The sequence below is a fragment of the Dendropsophus ebraccatus genome, chromosome 10 (assembly GCF_027789765.1).
Source record: "Dendropsophus ebraccatus isolate aDenEbr1 chromosome 10, aDenEbr1.pat, whole genome shotgun sequence".
Classification (NCBI taxonomy): Eukaryota; Metazoa; Chordata; class Amphibia; order Anura; family Hylidae; genus Dendropsophus; species Dendropsophus ebraccatus.
The window spans coordinates 73,676,239-73,697,918 of record NC_091463.1 but is presented as its reverse complement, the minus strand read 5'-3'; the positions used below and the strand labels follow the sequence as shown (position 1 = coordinate 73,697,918).

General features: G+C 43.0%; 2 protein-coding genes across 2 annotated transcripts in view; one reads left to right on the top strand and one right to left on the bottom strand.

The window, feature by feature from the left end:
• The window catches only part of RASGRP4 (RAS guanyl releasing protein 4), a 37,378-nt gene extending 34,462 nt beyond the window's left edge, over nt 1-2,916 (bottom strand). The window contains exon 1 of the mRNA XM_069943329.1: nt 2,820-2,916. The gene's annotated coding sequence lies outside the window, so the exon portion shown is untranslated. The remainder of the gene's footprint in view (nt 1-2,819) is intronic.
• LOC138766035 (rho GTPase-activating protein 11A-like) lies at nt 2,857-21,554 on the top strand. Its single transcript, XM_069943328.1, has 15 exons — nt 2,857-2,871; nt 3,112-3,284; nt 5,161-5,293; nt 5,367-5,443; nt 5,899-5,995; nt 11,063-11,319; nt 12,190-12,353; nt 14,747-14,863; nt 16,954-17,016; nt 17,103-17,190; nt 18,470-18,552; nt 18,642-18,801; nt 19,321-19,426; nt 19,540-19,675; nt 19,787-21,554. Exons 2-15 carry the CDS (start codon nt 3,166-3,168, stop codon nt 20,716-20,718), a joined length of 2,532 nt encoding a protein of 843 aa, XP_069799429.1. The 5' UTR covers nt 2,857-2,871; nt 3,112-3,165; the 3' UTR covers nt 20,719-21,554.
• The last annotated feature ends 126 nt before the right edge of the window (nt 21,555-21,680 follow it).

Below are 21,680 nucleotides of genomic sequence, written 5' to 3'. Positions count from 1 at the left end.
CCTGGTTTTGGTTGCTATGAGGACCTGACATGAGGACCAAATACTGCCTGAAATATACATAGTGTGAACCCAGCCTAAATCTGTAAGTGCACCCTGAGGTACTCTCACAGAGTTTGTAGAATTTCACGCCATACCGTGATCTCTTATTGGGACGGTACTGGCGGAAAAGACGTGTCTGGGGGGCAGCGTACGCTACGCTACCCCCAGACACGTCACTGGATGATGAGGATGAATGGAGGAAAGAAGGATCCCCCCATTCATCCTCACTGGCTGTTTCGGTGTCAGAGGCAATAATAACGTATGCGTCCGTCACCGAAAACACCCTGGGGGCCATCTTTATACGGGGACTAGTATATGGGGTATGTAAATGTGTTCTGGTGTAGTGTAAAACTTTATTTTGTGTAGTGTGGTGTAGTGTAGTGTTTTTTTACGTTTTTTTTGACTGTAAGAAAAAATATACCTACGCCAAAAAAGAAGCTGCTGATAAATGCTGCACTTATGTGCGGCACTTATCAGCAGACAGTGGCGGTAGGATATAGGGGGGAAAACGCCCCTACGCCAAAAAGGAGGAGATCAGCAAAAAAAAATTTGGAAAAAAAAACAAAAAAAAAACTTTTTACCCCAAAGCAAATGATCAGTGTATATTATACACTGATCAGCCGCTAGGGGGCAGTAGAATGGAGCTGGCGGAGATGGCCGAAGATGGGGGGCGACGGAAAAGCCCGAAGAGCCGAAGATTCCCGACGAAGACCAAACGAACCCGGAAGTGGCGGCGACGAGGAGAAGAGGACGCGCGGGACTGCAGATCTTCCTTCCGGAGGCCAGGATCAGGTGAGTATGGTACACCTGCACCACGCACACCTGTTTTGCACCCCTCAGCTACCTAGCTGAGGGGTGCAGAACCCGGCCGGACACTTTTTAACTGTTAGATCGCCGTGATGGGCCGGCTGGTACTGGCCAGCCTATCACGGCTATCGTGGGGGTGGCACTGGTGCCATCTTTGTTGGGGACACTAATGGCGATTGGTGCTGTCCCGGACAGCACCAATCGCCATTGCTTTCCGGGTCACCGATGACCCGGAAAGCTGTATTCAGCTGCTATCGGCTGATCGGTATTGATCAGCCGATAGCAGCGATCGTCGGCACGGGGGGGGGGGGGGGGGGGGGGTGAGGGCTGGGGGGGGTTAATCACACAGCGATCGGGGAAACATCAGGCGTAAATTTACGCCCTGGTGCGTTAAGTACCAGGCTGCGAGGGCGTAAATTTACGCCAGATGTCGTTAAGGGGTTAAAGGAGAAGTCTGGTGAAAATTTTTATTAAAGTATTGTATTGCCACCCAAAAGTTATACAAATCCCCAATATACACTTATTGCAGGAAATCCTTACAAAGTGCTTATTTCCCTGCACTTACTACTGCATCAAGGCTTCACTTCCTGGATAAAATGGTGATGTCACTTCCTGGATAACATGGTGATGTCACGACCTGACTCCCAGAGCTGTGCAGGCTGTGGCTGCTGGAGAGGATAATGGCAGAGGGACACTGAGGGACACAGGGCACTAGAGGGACACTGAGCATCCCTCTGCCATCATTCTCTCCAGCAGCCACAGCCCGCACAGCTCTGGGAGTCAGGTCGTGACATCACCATGTTATCCACGAAGTGAAGCCTTGATGCAGTAGTAAGTGCAGCGAAAAAATACTTGATAAACATTTCTCGTAATAAGTGTATATTGGAAATTTGTATAATTTTTGGGGGGCAATACAATACTTTAATAAAAATTTTCACCTGACTTCTCCTTTAAATTCTGCTTGACTTCTGCCATGGCCCTGTTTACCATGACCCTATTCATGCCTGATCAGCATCCCACTAATTTCTGTTGTTTTTTTGTTGTTGAAAAAACGCCAATCAAAAATATTTGCCGGATGACTTTTTTTTGGCTAAAAATCACGGTGGCCTGACATTACCTAGGAGTCAGTAGGGAAATATTTAACCCTATGCATACATAGAGTTTTTAGGCTCGGCTGTTGTTTATTCTTTAAATAACAGCATTCCCAGGGTATGGCGTTTTTCCTCCCATAGACTTTTATAGGTGGTAAAAAAACATCAGAAAAAAAAGTTAGCGCTTTCCTTATGTTTTTTTAATTGCAATTCCTTGTCACATGATAAAAGAATCACATGATTTATAACGAATCACATAATAAATCACTTTGCAGGAAATAAAAAAACAAATAAAAAATGTGCCTATACTAATACACACTTAGGCTGGATTCACGCTGCGTTTATGCAATCCGTTTAACATATACGCTTTACGGAAAAAAACGGATTCCAAAAATGGACGCAATTGTGTGTCATCCGTTTGAATCCGTTTTTCCATGGACTTTCATAAAGAAAAAAAAAAACGGATCGAAAATAATGCACTTTATTTTTAACGGACACAAAAATAGTGTTGACTACATTTTTCTGTTCGTTGAAAGTAACCAATTAAAAATGGATAAGTTGAACGGATTGCAAAAACTCAGTGTGAACCCAGCCTAAGCTGAAATAACAGCAGAAAAAAAGGCTAGGAAAAAAACACTTTAGGGGAGGTTTACCAAGCATGGCATAAAGTGAAACTGGCTCAGTTGCCCCTAGCAACCAATCAGATTCCACTTTTCATTCCTCACAAAAGCTTTGGGAAATGAAAGGTGGAATCTGATTGGTTGCTAAGGGCAACTGAGCCAGTTTCACTTTACACCATGTTTGATTAATCTCCCCCCCTCCCCCCTTTTTTTTTCAGCACAAAAAACACCAAACAAAATATGTGTCTGAATGTAGACTTACATTAGGTGATTTCACTTGATGTCGTCCCTCTACAGGTTCTCAGTCCTTACAGGTATGTTCACACATGCAGATGGAAACAGAAGCATACACGATGGTCCATCTAGTCTGCCCGTATATTATATCCTCTTATTACCTTAGCATAGTTATTTGTTTATACCAGGCAGGTTTACATTCAGTTATTGTAGATTTACCTACCACATCTGCTGGAAGTTTGTTCCAAGCATCTACTACTCTTTCAGTAAAGTAATATATTTTTCATATTGCTTCTGATCTTTCCCCCAACTTACCTCAGATAAAAGGTAAAAACAAGTTTTGTACGGCTACAAATTTTCCGACCAAATGTAATATGGACTCTCACAGTACGGCTGCACAGGAATCCATCCCACTTCTTGCCCACTACTTGGGGGAAGTGAAAGGCCTTCTCCCAGCATTCAATGCAGTGCAATTATTTGAATCAGGAAATAGGTGAGTACCTTGGTTTGTCAATGAATCTGATAGAGAGAGAGAGCATGGCATTGAGGGGAATTTACAAAGACTGGTGGAACTAAGAGAAGGCACTATCTCTCTGTGCGCCAACAAGGTGCTCTCCTCTTGGGGGGATATACCAACTTATACTGTCTTCTATGTTCCTTTTGGGAAAATGCTATTGTCCTCTGTTAGCAGCTGTCTCACACCAGAGTGAATATAATGCATAGAATGTATTTTAGCACAATGACCATCCTCGTCCAATAGTTATATGTAATCGCTATATAGGTGTGGGCTGAAATGTTAATGTTCTTGGGGGGAGATTTATCAAACATGGTGTAAAAGAGAATTGGCTCAGTTGCCCCTAGCAACCAATCAGAGTCCACCTTTCATTTTCCAAAAGGTCTGTGAGGAATGAAAAGTGGAATCTGGTTGCTAGGGGAAACTGAGCCAGTTTCACTTTACACCATGTTTGATAAATCTCCCCCTTGGTCTTTAAAGGGGTTATCCTGAATTAGAGAAGCTTAGCTGCTTTCCTCAGAAACAGTGCCACTTTTGTTCTCGGTTTGTATGTGGTATTGCAGCTCAGTTCTATTGAAGTGAATGGAGTTGTAATACTACACCCAACCTGAAGACAAGTTTGGCGCTATTTCTGGAAGAAAGCAGCTATATTTTTGTCATCTTCAACAACCCTTCATGAGCGCCCTCCGGAAGCCCAATCTGTGTCCAAATTGCGGTTTATTCATTTTTTTCAGTAGTTTTCTCAAGTAAAGTGCTATGGTTTTCCTACTGAATACAGAGGAATGAATCCAGCGGACATGCTATTGGCGGCGCAGTGCTCGCAGCTGCAATAGGGCCCCTGTGCCAGATCCAAGGGTCCTTGTACCACATATAAATATACCAGTATCATACATGGTCCAGGTGGCACAGGGTCCCTGTTACAGATTCGGCATTGGTGCCCAGCAGCGTCATGCCCCTGTGCATAGTTGTCTGCATTACGTTAATACGATGTCCAAACATTTGTCAGTCTTGTAACATCTGGCATCAGCCATATCCTGTTTTGTATTTGCAAAGAAAGAGTTACATTACTTATGCTTACTTCAGCTTCCACTATTGACTGATCCGTGCTGATACAGAGACGTAGTAGATCCTAAATGATTCCCTTGATTCTAAGGGATCTGTTAGGATCCATTTGTTTTATTTGGTGGATTTGTTGTGGCTGATCATTGTCTCTGTTACGTGGAGCGATGATCATGTCTTTAGGTCCACACCTAAAATCATTGGCCGCCGACCGTGCATGGCTATGGCTAGCAATTGAATAAACTGTTATACGTTACCTCCATATGGTCTTCTTCTGCTTGCTTCCCAGTGCTGCCACGCTGTAGCTTTAAAACGGTCTCTGAGCGGACAGGCTGCTCAGCCAATCACTGGCTACGGCAGTCCTGGCCAGAGATTGGTTGTGCAGCTTGTCAGTTTACACAGGCCGCCCTGAAGCTGCAGCCACAGCGCCTGGAAGCAAGCAGAGGGCAGTAGAAGACCGGGAGCGTGGAGAGGTGATGTATAAGAGTTTAGGCCAAGGGCTGCATGGACATTGCTAAGTATGTCCGTGCAGCCCTTGCTAAATGACAATCAAGCCATTTAAAAGGCTTGAGTAAATCAGTGCCTATCTAGCAGATCAGCACTCATTTACATTATTCATCGGGCCGCCATCAGCCCATTTAATAGGACCCCAAGTTTGCTCATCTCTACCTTCTATGGTACCATAAGTAAGCACCATGGAACTGCCCTGATGTTCTCCATTGGGAGAAACATGGGTTCAGCTGGCACAAGTTATATTTTATGGTCACCTGGACATTACTGTTGACTTATGTTGTAGGATAAGAGACCGAGGAGGCCTCCGATTAGACATCATGAGAGCTACGGGGCCTTCAGTTGTCATAATCCAACATTTAAAGTCCCTCGGAATTAAACTCCGTATGCCGAAGAAGACGGCCAGTCCCGATATCAAGGTAAACTATGGAATTAAGGGAGGTAAAGACCTAATAATGTGATCATATGTTCATCAACTTTTCCGTATTCTAGAGGAAGACTACCAATGGGGAAATATTTGGGGTCCCACTGCAGTCCCTCCCACTCAGCAAAGAGGGTGAGATCCCACAGTAAGTGTTTTTACCATTAAAATTGTATGGTTACACAATGTTAGCTTTAAAGGGGTTATCCAGAATAAGAAATTCTTTGACAAACAGCGCCACTCTGGTCCTCAGGTTGTGTGCGGTATTGCAGCTCAGTTCTAGTCATGTGAATACGGCATAATTGTAATATCACATACAACCTAAGTACAGGGGTGGTGATGTTCCTGGAAAGTGATTGTAGCTGATCATTTTGTGACTGTAGATGCCCCAGTTCTTTATTATCATTTGGATTTTCTTAGCATATCTATGACAGCTTTGATCCCATTCCTTCTTGACTTGTCTGTCGCCCAGTATATATGACTGTCAGTGTTTAGATCCCTATTGCGGTCCATGTTTTATTAAAAATTAATACTGACTGCTTAGAAATATTATAATTATTCTAGCTTAAATAGCAGATTTTTAACCGTTCTCTTCTCCTTCAGGTTTGTGGTCGACATTTGCCAGTTCCTGAGTTGCCATTTAGACACTGAAGGACTCTTCAGAAAGTCTGGATCAGTAAATAGGATAAAAACCTTGAAGGTATCTACCCCATGTTCTTTTATAATTCATTGGTATCTGTGTTTATATGGTGATTATATTGATTTGGCGCACTTATGTCTACACCACACAAAAGCCCTAGAGGGGGAATTTATCAAAGGGGTGTAAAATAAATCTGGCGCAGTTGCCCCTAGCAACCAATCAGATTCCACTTTTCATTTTTTACAGCTTCTTTGGAAAATTAAAGGTGGAATCTGATTGGTTGCTAGGGGCAACTGGGCCCATAAATCTCCCCCCTAGTGTTCAGTACCATTCTAAGCGGGGCCCTTAGACCAAATTCTCAAGTTTTCCTGTGTTTAGTGAGTCAAGTATGAGATTGTGTAAGGTTTGAGAGTGGTGCAAGATTTTCCTGCAAGAGAGGAAGAACTGGCATCTTATGACTACAGAGGGAAAGAGACATTTGTGCAACAGTGACTCTATGGACATGTGTAACATTCGGAGAGGGCCTACACTATTGCAGTGACTTGGAGAAAGGAAACCTTTAGAGGGATTATCCAGTGCTACAAAAACATGGCCACTTTCCCCCCTCCAGTTCAGGTGTGGTTTGCAATTAAGCACCATTTACTTTAATGGAACTGAGTTTAAAGCGTAACTGTCATTTCAGGGTCATTTTTCTGAAAACATTAAATATCAACAGTTCAAGCGATTTTAAGAAACTCTGTAATAGGTTTTATGTACTAAAAGAGTTTCCTTCTGTACTGAAAAAGCAATCTCCCAGCCTCCCCCCTCACATCAGAAGAAGCAGGATTTCTGTCTCCATTATGTGGCTATGGAGAGGGGAGGGGCTGTTAGGAGTGACTGAGCACGGAGGATTTCTGCAAAGCACAACACCCTGCAATCTTCTCTCAGTAAGATCATAGATAAGCGCTGACCTTTCTGACCCCAGAATCCTGCAGTTTAGTTGCCCAGAGAGTCTACAAACAGCTGACCTTCATGTCACCTCTTCCTGCTCCCTCATCTCCCTCAGCCCCTCCCCCCTTCATAGGCTTACAATGGAGAGAGCAGAGCCCGTTTTCACTGGCTTCTCTGTAATGAAGACGTGTTTGCCTGATAATGCACAGATAAGAAGTCAGGGGGGAGGCTGGGAGATTGCTTCTTGAGTACATAAGGAGGCTTTTTTGGCTGATGAAACCTATTACAGAGTTTCTTAAAATTGCTTATACTACTGATTTCTGCAATAAAAAAAAACATGACAGTTAGGTTACTATTACACGGAACGATAATCGGCCGAATTGGCCCGATTCGGCCGATTATCGCTCCATGTAATAAATGCAACGATCAGCCGATGACAACGATCATCGGCTGATCGTTGATATAGGTTAGACCCTATTTTTGTCGGGCACCGACCGCGCACCGCTGCGTGTAATAGCGGTGCGTGGCCGGCGACTAACGATATACATTACCCATCCACGTTCCAGGGCTGCTCCTGCCGCTCCTGCCTTCACAGAGGCCTGTCAGCTGATAGGCTGCTCAGCCAATCACAGGCCGCGGCGGTCCCGGCCTGTGATTGGCTGAGCGGCCTACCGGCTGACAGGCCGCTGTGAAGCTAGAGCGCGCACGGGACCCCGGGAGAAGTGGACGGCAGGAGCAGCCCTGGAACTTGGATGGGTAATGTATGCCAGTTTAGCAAGGGCTGCAAGGACATCGGTAACGATGTTCTTGCAGCTCTTGTCAAACGATTATCGGGCCGTGTAATAGGCCCAGTAAACGAGCAACGATCTAGCAGATCGCTGCTCGTTTACAGGTATTATCGGGCCCTGCTCAGCCCGTGTAATACCACCCTAACTCTTTAAGTTTTCACCCAATCTGGAGACAAGAGAGGTGGAAAAGTGGCCATGTTTTTGTAGCGCTGAATAACCCCTTTAAGGAAAGCTATAAGGGGTGGTTCATAGCTTCTGCTTCAAGAATGATCCCAGACATAATGGTTGAATAGAAAGCTTTAGTCTCTGTAAAAGTAGTGGCACAGGTGCTTGATAGTTACTGGTAGGTGAAGAACCTAGGTCTTTTTTTTTCTCACCTTTGAGGGTCCACATCCAAGGGACCATGAAGAGTTAGGGTGCACTGGCTTTCACCTGTCCTACAATATCGCTGTAGACCTCTGGTTAACCTTTTGGCACAGCCTGCCCAGCATAGGTGGATCTGGTGAGGTTACACAGGCCACTTATGACCAGTAGGCCACTACATTTTACACATTCTACTTCCAATCGCTGTTTGATGTGTGTTTACAGACATGCATGTGGCTTTAAAGGGTAGTTCACCCCTCTCAAAAAAATTCCAGAGATTTGTAATTTACTTCTATAAAAAAAACCTCAAGTCTTCCAGTACTTATCAGCTGCTGTATGTCCTGCAGGAAGAGGTGTATTCTTTTCAGTCTGACACAGTGCTCTCTGCTGTCATCTCTGTCTTAGACAGGAACTGTCCAGAGCAGGAGAGGTTTTCTATTGGGATCTGCTACTGCTCTGGACAGTTTTTGTCATGGACAAAGGGGGCAACAGAGAGCACTGGTAAGAATACACCACTTCCTGCAGGACATACAGCAGCTGATAAGTACTGGAAGATTTGAGATTTTTTTTTTTTATAGCAGTAAATTACAAATTTCTGGCACCAGTTGATTTGAAAGAAAACCTTTTTTTTTGGTGAACAACCCCTTGAACAACATAAATATGGCCCCAGACCACCCAAGGTTACAAAGTCTCAGCCGAAGTCCTTGTTAAGAAGGCCTCTTTCTCACGTTCAGTATCTTTTCAAGACTGTATATCCTGTCTGCAATTCAGAAAAAAGTTATCCTTATTGCATTTGCAATCCATATTCTATACAGATTTGCAAAAATTGGGAAGGTGAACCTCCTCTTGCACGCTGGCAGCAAGTATACTCTCAGCAGCCATCTATACCACAGGCTTATATAGCTATATCTATAGTGACCATCCAAACTTACTTTGAAAATCTTCTATATTGGTGGTCTTCGCAAGGAAAATGGGCACCCAAATATATGGTGGACTGAAAATCAATCACAAAATCTGCTCTGGATGAGAGGGTGGTCTTCTAAAGAGGTTTCACTGTGTATATTACAGCAGTATGAATGTTCTTGTTTTCTTAAAGTGTCACTTTCCTTTTTTTTTTTTTTCAGAAATCAATAGTCCAGGCAATTTTAACAAACCTTGTAATTGGGTTTATTAAGCAAATATGCCATTATCTGCATTCAAAAAGCCTTTCCCCAGGTTCCTCCCTCCTCTTTCTCATCCACTGCTCATTATCAGGAAATCTCGACTTTGTTTACATCAGTCGAGCCCTGTGTAACCTATGGAGACGGGAGGGGGGAGGAGATTAGTCGCCAGCAGAGAACAAAGGATTACATAGCGGGAGCTGTATGAAAGCCATATTCAGAGGTCAGAGAGGTCAGTGCTGACTTCAGAGGAGATAGCTCTGTGATGCAGCTGTAAATTAACTCTTTGTTGTCCTGTTTTGGTGCCTCATCTCCCTCAACCCCCTCCCCTCTCCATAAGAGAACCATGAAGACGGGGGGGAGAGCTTCAAACTGCTTTTTCATAATAAAAATAAATTTTTCGGCAAATAAACCCAATTACAAAGTTTCTTAAAATCGCCTGTACTATTGATTTCTGCAAAGAAATTTAAGAGACAGTGACACTTTAAAGTGATATTACTACATCTACTTTCCATAAGTGGAGTAATGAAGTGTTCTTCCTTTGTGTGCTACATGGTCATGTCAGTGATATCCTGTCTTGTCAGCAACCATTGGGGATTTCCTTGTCCTTCTGTATTTTTTGCTTTCCTTCATGTAGCAGTGAGATGATTTAATACCTGTCAAGACTCGGGGAATTCCCTTTGACTCTAGTCGACTCTTCGAAGTTTGGAGTATCCAATGTGAAAAGTGCGTTAGTTTACTTAGTTGATTCAATGACCCTGCCCATTCCTATACACCCAACAAAGAGCATGATATATCAGTAATGGTGCTCTAGTCCAGGACTTTGTGCTTGTGGTAAATGTCTGGCCGTGTAAAATGGCCAGATATTTACTCTGTACAGTTCCTGACACCGACAGAGGTGGCAGCAAAGAGCACTCTGTTAGATAGGAAATAATTACAGGACTTTCTCTGTAGTATAAGAATTGATGTGGGGGGAGTTGCCTTCCAAGGATCATAAAGAATAGCAAGTTCTTTGCCCAATTTTCTTTTTTTCACATAAAAATAAGAATTTTTGCTGCCTTTACGCCAAGCCAGAAGTTGCCATACCAGACGTAGATACTTGGGGTGTTTATGGAGGAAAATACCAATGTTTCTTTACTTGTGGAGAACGTCTCAATATAAATCCTTCAATCATAGGTCATGTATCACAGCTCTTTATTCACTATACCAGCATTCTCTTGTACCCACTGTTGACTATAGCACTCTCTATAACTTGCCCAATACAAAAGAGTTAAAGGGGTACTCTGGCGAAAATTTCTTTCTTTCAAATTAACTGGTTTCAGAAAGTTATATAGATTTGTAATTTACCGCTATTTTAAAATATAAAGTCTTCTAGTATATATCAGGTGCTGTATGTCCTGCAGGAAGTGGTGTATTCCTTCCAGTCTTTCAGCAGAGCTCTCTGCTGCCACCTCTGTCTGAGACAAGAACTGTCCATAGCAGGAGAGGTTTCCTATGGGGATTTGCTGCTGTTTTGCACAGTTCCTGACATGGACAGAGGTGGCAACAGAAAGCACTGTGTCAGAATGGAAAGAATACACCACTTTCTGCAGGACATACAGCAGCTGATAAGTATAGGAAGACTTGAAACCAGTTGATTGGAAAGAAAAAGATTTTTGGCGGAGTGCCCCTTTAATGTCTGGCTCAAAGTGGCTTACTGGCAGTATTTTAAATGAAACGCATGTGTTTTTGGGAATTATAATTATTTTTTTAAACACCGTATGGAGACATTATTTTGCTTTATTAGAAATTGCTGCTATATCTGTGTTTTATATACATTTCTCTCTTGATGGCGACATGATCTAGTTATCAGGTAGGGCTCCTAATTTTCTGTCTGCATAATACAGGCTCAGCTGGAGTCTGGGGAGAGCGGCCTGACTTCTGCTCAGCCCAGTGATGCGGCTGCATTGCTAAAGCAGTTCTTCCGAGAACTTCCTCATCCTCTTCTAACACCAGAGCTCCAGGATCCTCTGTGTCAGATACAGCAGTCGCTCTCTGAAGAGGAGAAAGCCTCTGCCACCGCCTTGGTGACCTGCCTGCTTCCTGCTATTCATGGAGAGACCCTCAGATACTTGTGCACCTTCCTCCAGAGAGTGGCCTCCAGGTAAGAAATGTAGTAACTCACAGTCACCATTAGGGGGAGCCCTATAACTGTGCATCTGTGTAGCAGGTTTGCGTGGATGGGGCGGTAAATATTATGGGGATCTATACAGGAATTTAAATAGGTAATGAGACTGGTCTGGAAATGTTCCTCATGTTTGACCATTATATATAATATATATATTATAATCTCCCCTTTCATATCCTTGCAAGTGAATGTTCTGGAATATATGATCTTGTCGCTGGATCCAACCCATTTTTTGGACACTTCTGTTCATATAAGCGGTTACAGAGGTGATCATGAGGGCAGACAGCTGTATAATTTGTATACAAAGCTATGGAAAATGTTTGTGCTATAATATAGAATAAAGGTAAACTAAGGCATGAAGGGGAAGGCATAAAGGGGAAGTTTAGCAAAAAAAAATCTCTCACCTCAGCTGGTGCCAGAGATTTGTAATTTACTTCTATTAAAACCTCTCAAGTCTACCAGTATTTATTAGCTGCTGTATGTCCTGAAGGACGTGGTGTATTCTTTCCTGTCTGGAGAGCAGGAGAGGCTTTCTATGAGGATTTGCTACTGCTCTGGACAGATCCCGACATGGACAGAGGTGGCAGCAGAGAGCACTGTGTCAGACAGGAAATAATACACCACTTCCTGCAGGACATACAGCAGCTGATAAGTACTTTGACTATTTTTTTTAATAGACGTTAATGACAAATTTCTGGCACCAGGTCTTTGAAAGGTAAACTCAGTTTTCTGGGTAAAATACATTGACCACCACTGCTGGAGTTGGATTTGGTGGTTTGTACTGTAGATTTGCCCATCTCCGGTCTAAACCAAGCTCAGTAAGTACAGTATATTCCTTTCTTCCAGGTCTACTGAGAACAAAATGGATTCTGGGAATCTGGCTGTAGTTTTAGCTCCAAGTTTGTTCTCTAACAATAACTTGGCTGAGAAGCTGACACTCGCTACAGAAAAACAGCTGCAACTCCAGGCATCTGCCATCCAGAGTCTCATTGACAACGCACAGGATATAGGTACTAGAACCTTCTGTTGATGACCCCACAAGGGTCACCAGGTCAAGGGACACTTGAGAACATAGATTTAGGGAATGTGCTGACTGCAGATTATGTACCTATCCTTCTTATTGTCTTTCCTCTAATGTTTGTATATGAAGTGGTCTTCCCGCTTATTGCCAGATACAATACAAGATCCTTCTGAGAGACACAATTATTCACACTCAGTGTGAAAACACCTACATTGTGTTCCGTCTTGCACTGTGTAGTTTACATAGTTACTGACTGCCCAAATTTCATTGACACTCTGTGTAGGGTAGGCTCTAATGTTGCGGTTGCTAAATGCGGTGAACCTGTGCCCATATGCAGTGGCCCCACATTTTTGTTGGGTGTGGTTTTGACCACATGCAGCAAACAGTGTTAGGCCATGTTCCCACTGCATAAGTTTCGTAATAATTACGGCTGTAACTACGGAACTTAGGCAGTGGTACCTTCTAAGTAATCCCGGCTGGAGTGTATACACATGGTATATACTCTGGCTGGGATCCCAAACTGCTCCGCAAGAAACTGACATTTCAGTTTTCTGCGTCTGCTATTCAATGAATAGCAGCCACAGAAAGCTCTGTCAGTTCACACAATGGAGTGTGAGGCTCCGGCCGCACGCTCAATTGTGTGCAGTGGGGAATTCTGATGCGTCAGTAAAGATTATCCGGGATTATTTTTTCTGACAGAGCCTTTCAGTGACCTGGCCGGGTCAAGGAACGGCTGGTCTCTAAGGGTATGAGCACACTGAGCAATTCTCGCGGAATACGAACGAAATTCCACCCGTTTGGATGCAACATTGCTCCTTTCTATAGAGCAAAATAGGAATTCTGTCTGTCTGTGCACACAGTGGAAATTTCCGTCCGGATTCCACGTTCCGCCCGAAGAATGAACAGGTTCATTCTTAGGGCGGATTCTGCTTGAGGAATCCTATAGAAGTCAATGGGGTTTAAATTCTGCTCGAATTCCACTTGCACTCTGCTCAAATTCAGCTCCTAGGGTGGATTCACACTGAGGAATTCTCGCGGATAAATTTTGTCGGCTGTACGCGCGCACGGCCGCACGCTTTTCCGCCGGCTCCATAGACTCCATTCTATAGGCAAGGTGTTTCAAGCAGAAATCTTTCAGCTACAATTCCTTGAGAATTGCTCAGTGTGCACATACCCTTACAGAGAGGAAATATAGCCTAACAATGTACCTTGTTGGGATGCTTTGTTCCTGGAAGTGACCCCATTTTCTCAAAAAGGGCTTGTCTACGTTGTTAAGGATTTTTGTGTGTGTGTTATTGCAATAGTACATATAAAATGACAAAGCAGCTCTGCAATAGGTTTAGAAAAATTCCACAGCTCCTGTGTAAACCTATGTGTGTTTATGGTAACATGCTGCAAATCCGTACAGTCTGATCCTATAGTCAAGGGGTGGGGAACCTTGGCTCTCCAGTTGTCGGTAAACTACAACTACTATCATGCCTGGACAGCCAAAGCTTTAGCTGTCCAGGCATGATGGGAGTTGTAGTTTGCCAACAACTGGAGAGCCAAGGTTCCCTACCCCGCTATAGTCATACAACCCTCTGTCTTATCACTACTGTCCCTTCTATCCATGCAGAAAGAAATAACAGGGTTTGACTGCAGGATCATGTTGGATGCCTAGCTCTCTAAAGGAGCTGTAGACTCATCAATAGACACATCATTTTAGATACAGATTCATTTTTGGATAATTAAAAAAAGGAAAAACTGATTGCAGAGGTGGTCATATGCTCAAGTGAAAAAATGTTTTTAAATCAACTTCTGTCCTTAAGTTATACAGTTTTTGTTTTTTTATTTTATATAAAATTCTTAAGTCTCCCAGTACTTATCAGCTGCTGTATGTCCTGCAGGAAGTGTTGTATTCTTTCCAGTCTGTCACAGTGCTCTCTGCTGCCACCTCTGTCCATGACAGGAACTGTCCAGAGCAGGGCAGGTTTTCTATGGGGATTTGCTACTGCTCTGGACACTAGACTAGACAAAGATGTCAGCAGAGAGCACCTTATCAGACTAGAAAGAATACTTAACTTCCTGCAGGACATACAGCAGTTGATAGCAATGGAAGACTTGAGAATTTTAAATGACGGGCATACCCCTTTCATGTCACCATACATAAGACAACCCAACCCCCCCGAGCTTTAATATTTTTCATACCTTTTTTAAAAGCATTATTTATGTAGATTGATCTCAAGCACCTTACTTGTTTTGTTTTGTATCCTCGTACAATAGAGGAATTGTAATACACTACACACCCCATGGTTTTAGAGGCAGTCCGTTTTTTTTAGTATCTTGTTGTCATCTTTGGAGTCCAGTTCCATAATCCTCATCCATCCATCTCTTTCTCAGCAGGGCAGCTTCCCTTATTTATCAGAGAGAAGATTTCTGTTCCTTCTGATGGGGTTGACGAAGACTCTGTGAGCAACAACTCTGAGGGTATTCGGAGGAGACGCAGACGTAGTATGAGTGGTACGGTAAAAATAAGAATATGGTTCAGGGAAGAAAAAGAGTGCTGCACCTCACACCTATGGCTGATACTAGTACCTCTCGGCTGCATAAAAAACATCAGAATTCTGTATGTGAATTGATCAAGCCACATTGCTCCATGTACCGCGTGCAGGTATCTCATACACATGGGTCCCTACACTAAGTCCACACTGTACCGGTCAGTGACCACCACCCCCGCAGGCGTGCACAGTCAGGGAAGGGAGGCCATGGAACGGCCCTGCAACCCCCATGCCACAGGACCAGACCCAAAAATGCCACACCAAAACCCAGCCAGCACCACCGGCGGAGGAAGCTGCCCCCAAACAGCACAAGTCTGGATAAGGTATTGCACTCACCATAGCTATCAAAGATAGAATGGGACAGACAGGAGGGAGTAAAACCATGAGCACTCAGGTGTCTCCTGCTAATTGCGGTCATGTGGGTCTCACCAGGTGGAGTGCAAAACACGGAGAAAAGAGAGAAACAAAATACGGTTCAGGGAAGAAAAAGAGCGCTGCACCTCACACCCATGGCTGATACTAGTACCTCTCGGCTGCATAAAAAACATCAGAATTCTGTATGTGAATTGATCAAGCCACATTGCTCCATGTACCGCGTGCAGGTATCTCATACACATGGGTCCCTACACTAAGTCCACACTGTACCGGTCAGTGACCACCACCCCCGCAGGCGTGCACAGTCAGGGAAGGGAGGCCATGGAACGGCCCTGCAACCCCGATGCCACAGGACCAGACCCAAAAATGCCACACCAAAACCCAGCCAGCACCACCGGCGGAGGAAGCTGCCCCCAAACAGCACAAGTCTGGATAAGGTATTGCACTCACCATAGCTATCAAAGATAGAATGGGACAGACAGGAGGGATTAAAACCATGAGCACTCAGGTGTCTCCTGCTAATTGCGGTCATGTGGGTCTCACCAGGTGGAGTGCAAAACACGGAGAAAAGAGAGAAACAAAATACGGTTCAGGGAAGAAAAAGAGCGCTGCACCTCACACCCATGGCTGATACTAGTACCTCTCGGCTGCATAAAAAACATCAGAATTCTGTATGTGAATTGATCAAGCCACATTGCCCCATGTACCGCTTAAATAAGAATATGAATATGCTTAAATAAGAATATGCTTAAATGCTAAGTACTCAGAGGTATTGTTATGGACAGATAATGTCAGACTAGGGTTCCTTGGGGTAGCTAGAGGACATGACTGTATTGTAACCTTTGCTATCATTTCATGCTCAGGACACATCAGAAAGATCTAATAAAAAGCCAGAAGTGAAGTAGTGTAGTCAGTTATTGTGTGTTGGGTCAGGTCTGTGCTTATTGGATGATGCCTTGATGGATCAATCCAACCAGGATGACACTGTTGATTCATCAAGAAATAGGGCTTTTGCTTCAGATATGTGTTACAGCAAGCACATGTCCTACAGGCTCGCTCATCCCTGAAGGCCCTCTGGTGATGAAGGGGTGGAGGGGTATATCAGGTATATACATCAGTGGAGAGTACCATAAAAGTACATTGACCCCTCTGATTTATGTGATAGGAGGTCAGGTGAGGTCTGGGTCCCAGATAAATTTTTACCCAGGCACTTGCAATAACCTTTAAGTGAATGTACCACTGGTACATCGCTTTTTTTTTTTTTTTTACATTAATAGACCGGCATGGGGATGCCGATGGCACGGTCCGCGCATGGCACCCCCTATTACCGAGCACCAGCCAGGCATGAAGCACTGGAGGCAGGCTGGCCGATCCCCGGAATGACTATCTCCCCTCTGTGATGCGCTCCATTGATTTCAATTGATTTCAATCAGAGGGCAGGGCACATCATCACACTGGGGACTGATAGGGGCAATTTTTACAGCTGGCCCAGCTACATCCATCACTACAATAGATCCATTTTGGATGTATACAAATACTACCTAAAGACACATCCTAAAGTTCATACATCTAAATTTTATCCTTTGTCTACTTTATTGGAGAGTGTGTGTGTGTAACCAGACCAGTAGTACAATGACACAATCTCTTCTGATAAACATCTTTATCTTTTAATTAAAGGAATTGTCAATGATGCGTTAAGTAAGCTGAAGTCCGGCCTTGGTCCTTCTACTGATAAAGGAGGTAAGGAAAGGCTGCGGATTCTATTATACAATAAGCTTTACCTTACTGCAAGCATTTTCTATTGACCAATGGTTCCTTTTGGGCAGATGAACTAGAACTTCCACCAAGAAACAAGACAAAGCGTAAAGCTTCAGAGGATTCTGGATGTGGAGAACAGTTTACAGCCAAGAAACGGTATGTATCCAGGGCCAAACACATGATTTTAAAGGAGTATTCCACTCAAACATAACTTTTGATATGTTGCTGCCCATGGTGATACTAACAGTTCCTTTCATACTTGTTGTTATCTATTCAGTCTCCTTCCCCCAGTTCTCAGCTGTTGCTTTCTGCTTAAGACACAAAAATGTGTGTGTGAGCTTTTCTCTTCATCTCCCCTCCCCCCCTCCCTTCTGAGACAGCTGATGTAAACAAGCCCCTGGTAGGCTATATCTGCAACATTGTAGCCTCTTTGTAAAGCTGGAAGGGTTATTCTGAGGTCAAGTTGCTGATGAACTTACTGTGATTAATCCTCCCAGCATTACAAAAAAGCTACAATGTTGCAGATAAAGTCAGCCAGGGACTTGTTTACATCAGCCATCTCAGTAGGGAGGGGTGGGGAGACAGAGAAAAGCTCACACACAGATTTTTGTGTCTTCAGCAGAAAGCAGCAGCTGAGAACTGGGGGAAGGAGACTAAATAGATGAAACAGTCTCACCAAGGGCAGCAACATATCACAAGTTATTTCTAAGTGGAATACCCCTATAATAAGGGTTTCCAAGTATTTTGGTACCTGTAGCAAATCCCTGTCCACCTTTCTTCACATTTATCCTTAGATTTTTACATGTACCATATCACACAATTGTACATAGGGTGGTATAGAGGTTAGTGGTCATGTCCTAGTGATATCCCTGGGGGTCTAGAGTAGAATTCCCAACATCTCTGTTTGTCTGAGCTAATGACTGTAATATTGCTAATATTCTTTATCCCTTGTGGTCTATGCTAGTTTACTGTTTAACACACAATCCATTAATTATAATATCATTTATTATAGAAGCCAATTCCCAGGTCACCAGGAGAAGAATAGTGCTTATCAGTGCTAACCTGACATTCACTCTGTTAACCAATGCAGGGCGGGAGTAAAAAGAATGGAAAGTTATAGAGAATAAAACGGTTCTTATTGAAATTGGCATATTAAAAACAGACAACTTTTTTTTCACCAGGTCCTGAAGAAGACTGGTTAAACTCTTCGAAATGTGTTGTCTGTTTTTGATTTGCCAATTGCAATAAAAACATATTTGTGTTTGTTTATTGTCTATGCACCCACACTGCACACCATTTTTCGGTCCCTTTTTGGTGAAAGGGGTTAGTAGTTGTGGTTTAAGAAAATGAGTTTAATGAGTTACAGAGCGGTTATCCCACCCAAACTAGGGGAACCATTCATGTAATTTAACATCTTAATTGTGTTCCTTTGTAGTAAATCTCTAAGGGAGGTTGCAGACGACAATGTATCCAGTGAAGAATCAAGTGAGCCAATTGGAGCGCCCTCTCCACTACAAGGTGGCGAATACCACTCCATACTCCACCATTATCAATCATTCTTACACTAGAATACCATGTCATAGACCTCTCTCTATCTCTCTTCCTAGATGACTTTGGAAGTGTTGAGGTGTTTTCTGATTTTTCCCTAAGCCCTGGTAACTTTCTAGAGCTTAATTCTGGATCCCCTGCGGTTCCACCAACTCCAGATTCTTCAGCTCGTGGGCAAAAAGGGAGACCTAAGCGTCGAAATAGCAAAAGAGGCAAAAGGTGAGAGGGTCACAGAAGTACTATGTAGACCAAAATACTGCCCTTATCTGTGTTCATTAGCATTCTGTCTGTTTTTTTTTTTGTTTTTTTACAGTTTTTCTATGTATATTCTAAATAGAGTACTACCACTGCCTGACAACTGCTAAACATAGTCAAGTGATCATTGGTAATGTAATATTACATATGGCCTGTGACAACCAACCAGGACCTTTTTGAGTCTCTCCCGGCCTGTCTAGCTGCCATTTATGCTGCAAACAGTAGTTACTCTAGTTGTGGCCAAAATAATGGGACTCAACTGGGTTATGTGTAAGGTTTAAAGGATAAAAGTAGAAAGTAAAGGATTTACTAGAACAAGCTCTTCCAACATACGTTACATTGTATATTATAAGGCTTGTTTTGGTATCTATGCCTTCTGTTTTTGGAAATTAAAATTGATGGAGTGTTTTTTTTTTTTTTTAACATCTGCACCATCATCATTTTGCAGTTTTGGTAATGTCTGAATAATTTCTCTTCTTGCAGGATGCCATCTGGTCAAATCTCTAATTCTCCTGTGCAGCTGGACAGAAAAGAAAAGGTCCGTAACTCTTTGAGACTCTTCCAGCGAGCACGGACAGCCAAACAGCCGGTAAGAATTAACATGTTAACTACAATACTGTAGCTCATCTACCTTTCTGAGGGTGTTCTCTAATTAACCAGAATACAGTTCCTATGAGCTCATTTAGGCTTTTTCTTGTGCAGACACCTGAGGGCAAGAGCATGGAGCCAAGTGGATGGAATATAATGAAGAGGATGGTTAGCGAAGCCTTGGAAGGTCCCATATTCAATGGAAAAGAGTTTCGGATGAGCAACTTTTCTCTAAAAGGATCAAACTCTGGTGGGTTCCCAAGGCCTTGTCAAATGTTCTATAGCCACATTCGCGCAACAGGATTTAGATTTTCATTCTTTTCTGAAATTTTATTCTTGTTTCCTTATTACGTTTCTTCAGGAAGTACTACAGAGGACAAAACTCCCTCTATCAAACATCCATCCTCTCCTCCTTTGCTGAGGTCCTCTCCTTCTTGGAAGTCTCTAGCTTTGAACAACAAAGACTTGGATGAAATACATTCCGGCAAAAGTCGCAGAGCATTGCGTCGGTCTCTTAGCATGCCAGAAAAAATGGGCGAATGTGAAAAGTCTGAAAAGGATCAGGAGGAAAAAAAACGGAATAGCTTACCCTCGAGTGAAGAAGGTAAAACAGAAGACACTGACAATGAAAAAACATCTGTGTTCAACAATGATCAACTCCCTTTGGTGGACTGTTTAATCTCAAGTAAATCTACCACAATAAAAAATCTGGTCTCTGAGACTGAACTTGGCTCTTTCCAGCCTTCTGAGATTTTGAGAATACCCAATGGACATACATCCCAGTATCGAAGTGTGCGGAAATTGGTCCTTAGCTTTCCTTGGGCCTCTGGTGCTACAGAAATGGATCCTCAGTTAAAAGACTGGGAACAGCTGTCCACTCACCCCATTAAACGCAAAGGGGCAAGAAGGTTTGGCCGTTCACTAAGTCAGGAGAGCGGCTTAAGATCGAGCGAAGAACGACGTTTACTTATGAAAACAGATCAAGGTTTTATGGAGAATACCAACACCTTAAAAAGTCTCAATGGCCGAAACAGACAAGTCTTTGTGAGTCGTAAAAACATAACACTGAGCAACTGTGGGTCACGTAGTCTGGATAGTGGATGCCCAGCAGCTGTTGATACATTGCCACTAGACCTTGAAAGCCCAGTTTTGGACAACCTCCTAAAACTAGACAAAGAAGCCTTGATTTTTAAGGATGTGGTTGAGGAGAGAGGGTATCGATACAGAGGTTCTCCTAAATGTCTTCTTCCTGGCACTAGGCTAGAACCCATCAGTGATGTTGTGGATTTATAAGCTCAGATTGATTGCTTGTACATGTTTTTAGGTGGCGCTTAGGCACCTATGGCATCCGGTATTCTCTGGGAGTGTTTAAGGAAAGAGTCAGAGTGTGGTCCTTGGCACCAAAAGAAGTGCTGATATACTTGGTTGCTTTATTTCTTTTACTAGGCTACAGACTAGGGCTGGGGAAATTTTCTGCTCTCCAGCTGTTGCAAAACTACAATTCCCATCATGCTAGGACAGCCGAAGCTAAAGCTTCGGCTGCCCAGGCATGATGAGAAAATTGTATCAGCTAAGGATTATTTATGTTGTTTGGATTGGATACCGTGAGAAGTTGATGTTCTATGCCGAGCTGAGTGGATATCGGTGGTGTCCTTGAGCCTTATGGAGAATCCTTTGAAACGTTGCACAACACCAGCAATCTTTGATTTAGAAATGATCGAATTTTATAGTTTTGCAACAGCTGGAGGACCAAAGGTTTCCCGTCCCTGTATTAGACTATGAAGTAAATAGAATTTTTAATGCCGTTTATTTTCTTTTAATCTCTTGTTACATTATTTATTACACATTTCTGTAGTGGACACGTTATACTATTAATATGCACATCATAACTTATTTATACCGCCCACTTATTATCTTAATGTGCATGGCTGGTTATTAAAGGAAAACTCCTGCAAGAACTGATACGGTGTTATATCTAATAGGATCGAAGGGGAGATACAAGACATGGGGCTTCTGACCTTTTAATCAGTGTTCTTTTTTTTTGTGATTTATAACTTGTTCAGATTAAACTTGATTATCTTTACCCAGAATCCTTTGCAATCACAAAAACGCAACAATCTGACTACTCCAATTACATAGAAATTTTCACTTTATTGTTTTCTTTATATCTTCGTTTCATATGGATGTCCTTTCTATACTTTGTGCTGTTTTTGTTCCTTTTTTTGTATTGTTTTTGATGTTCTTAACTTACAATA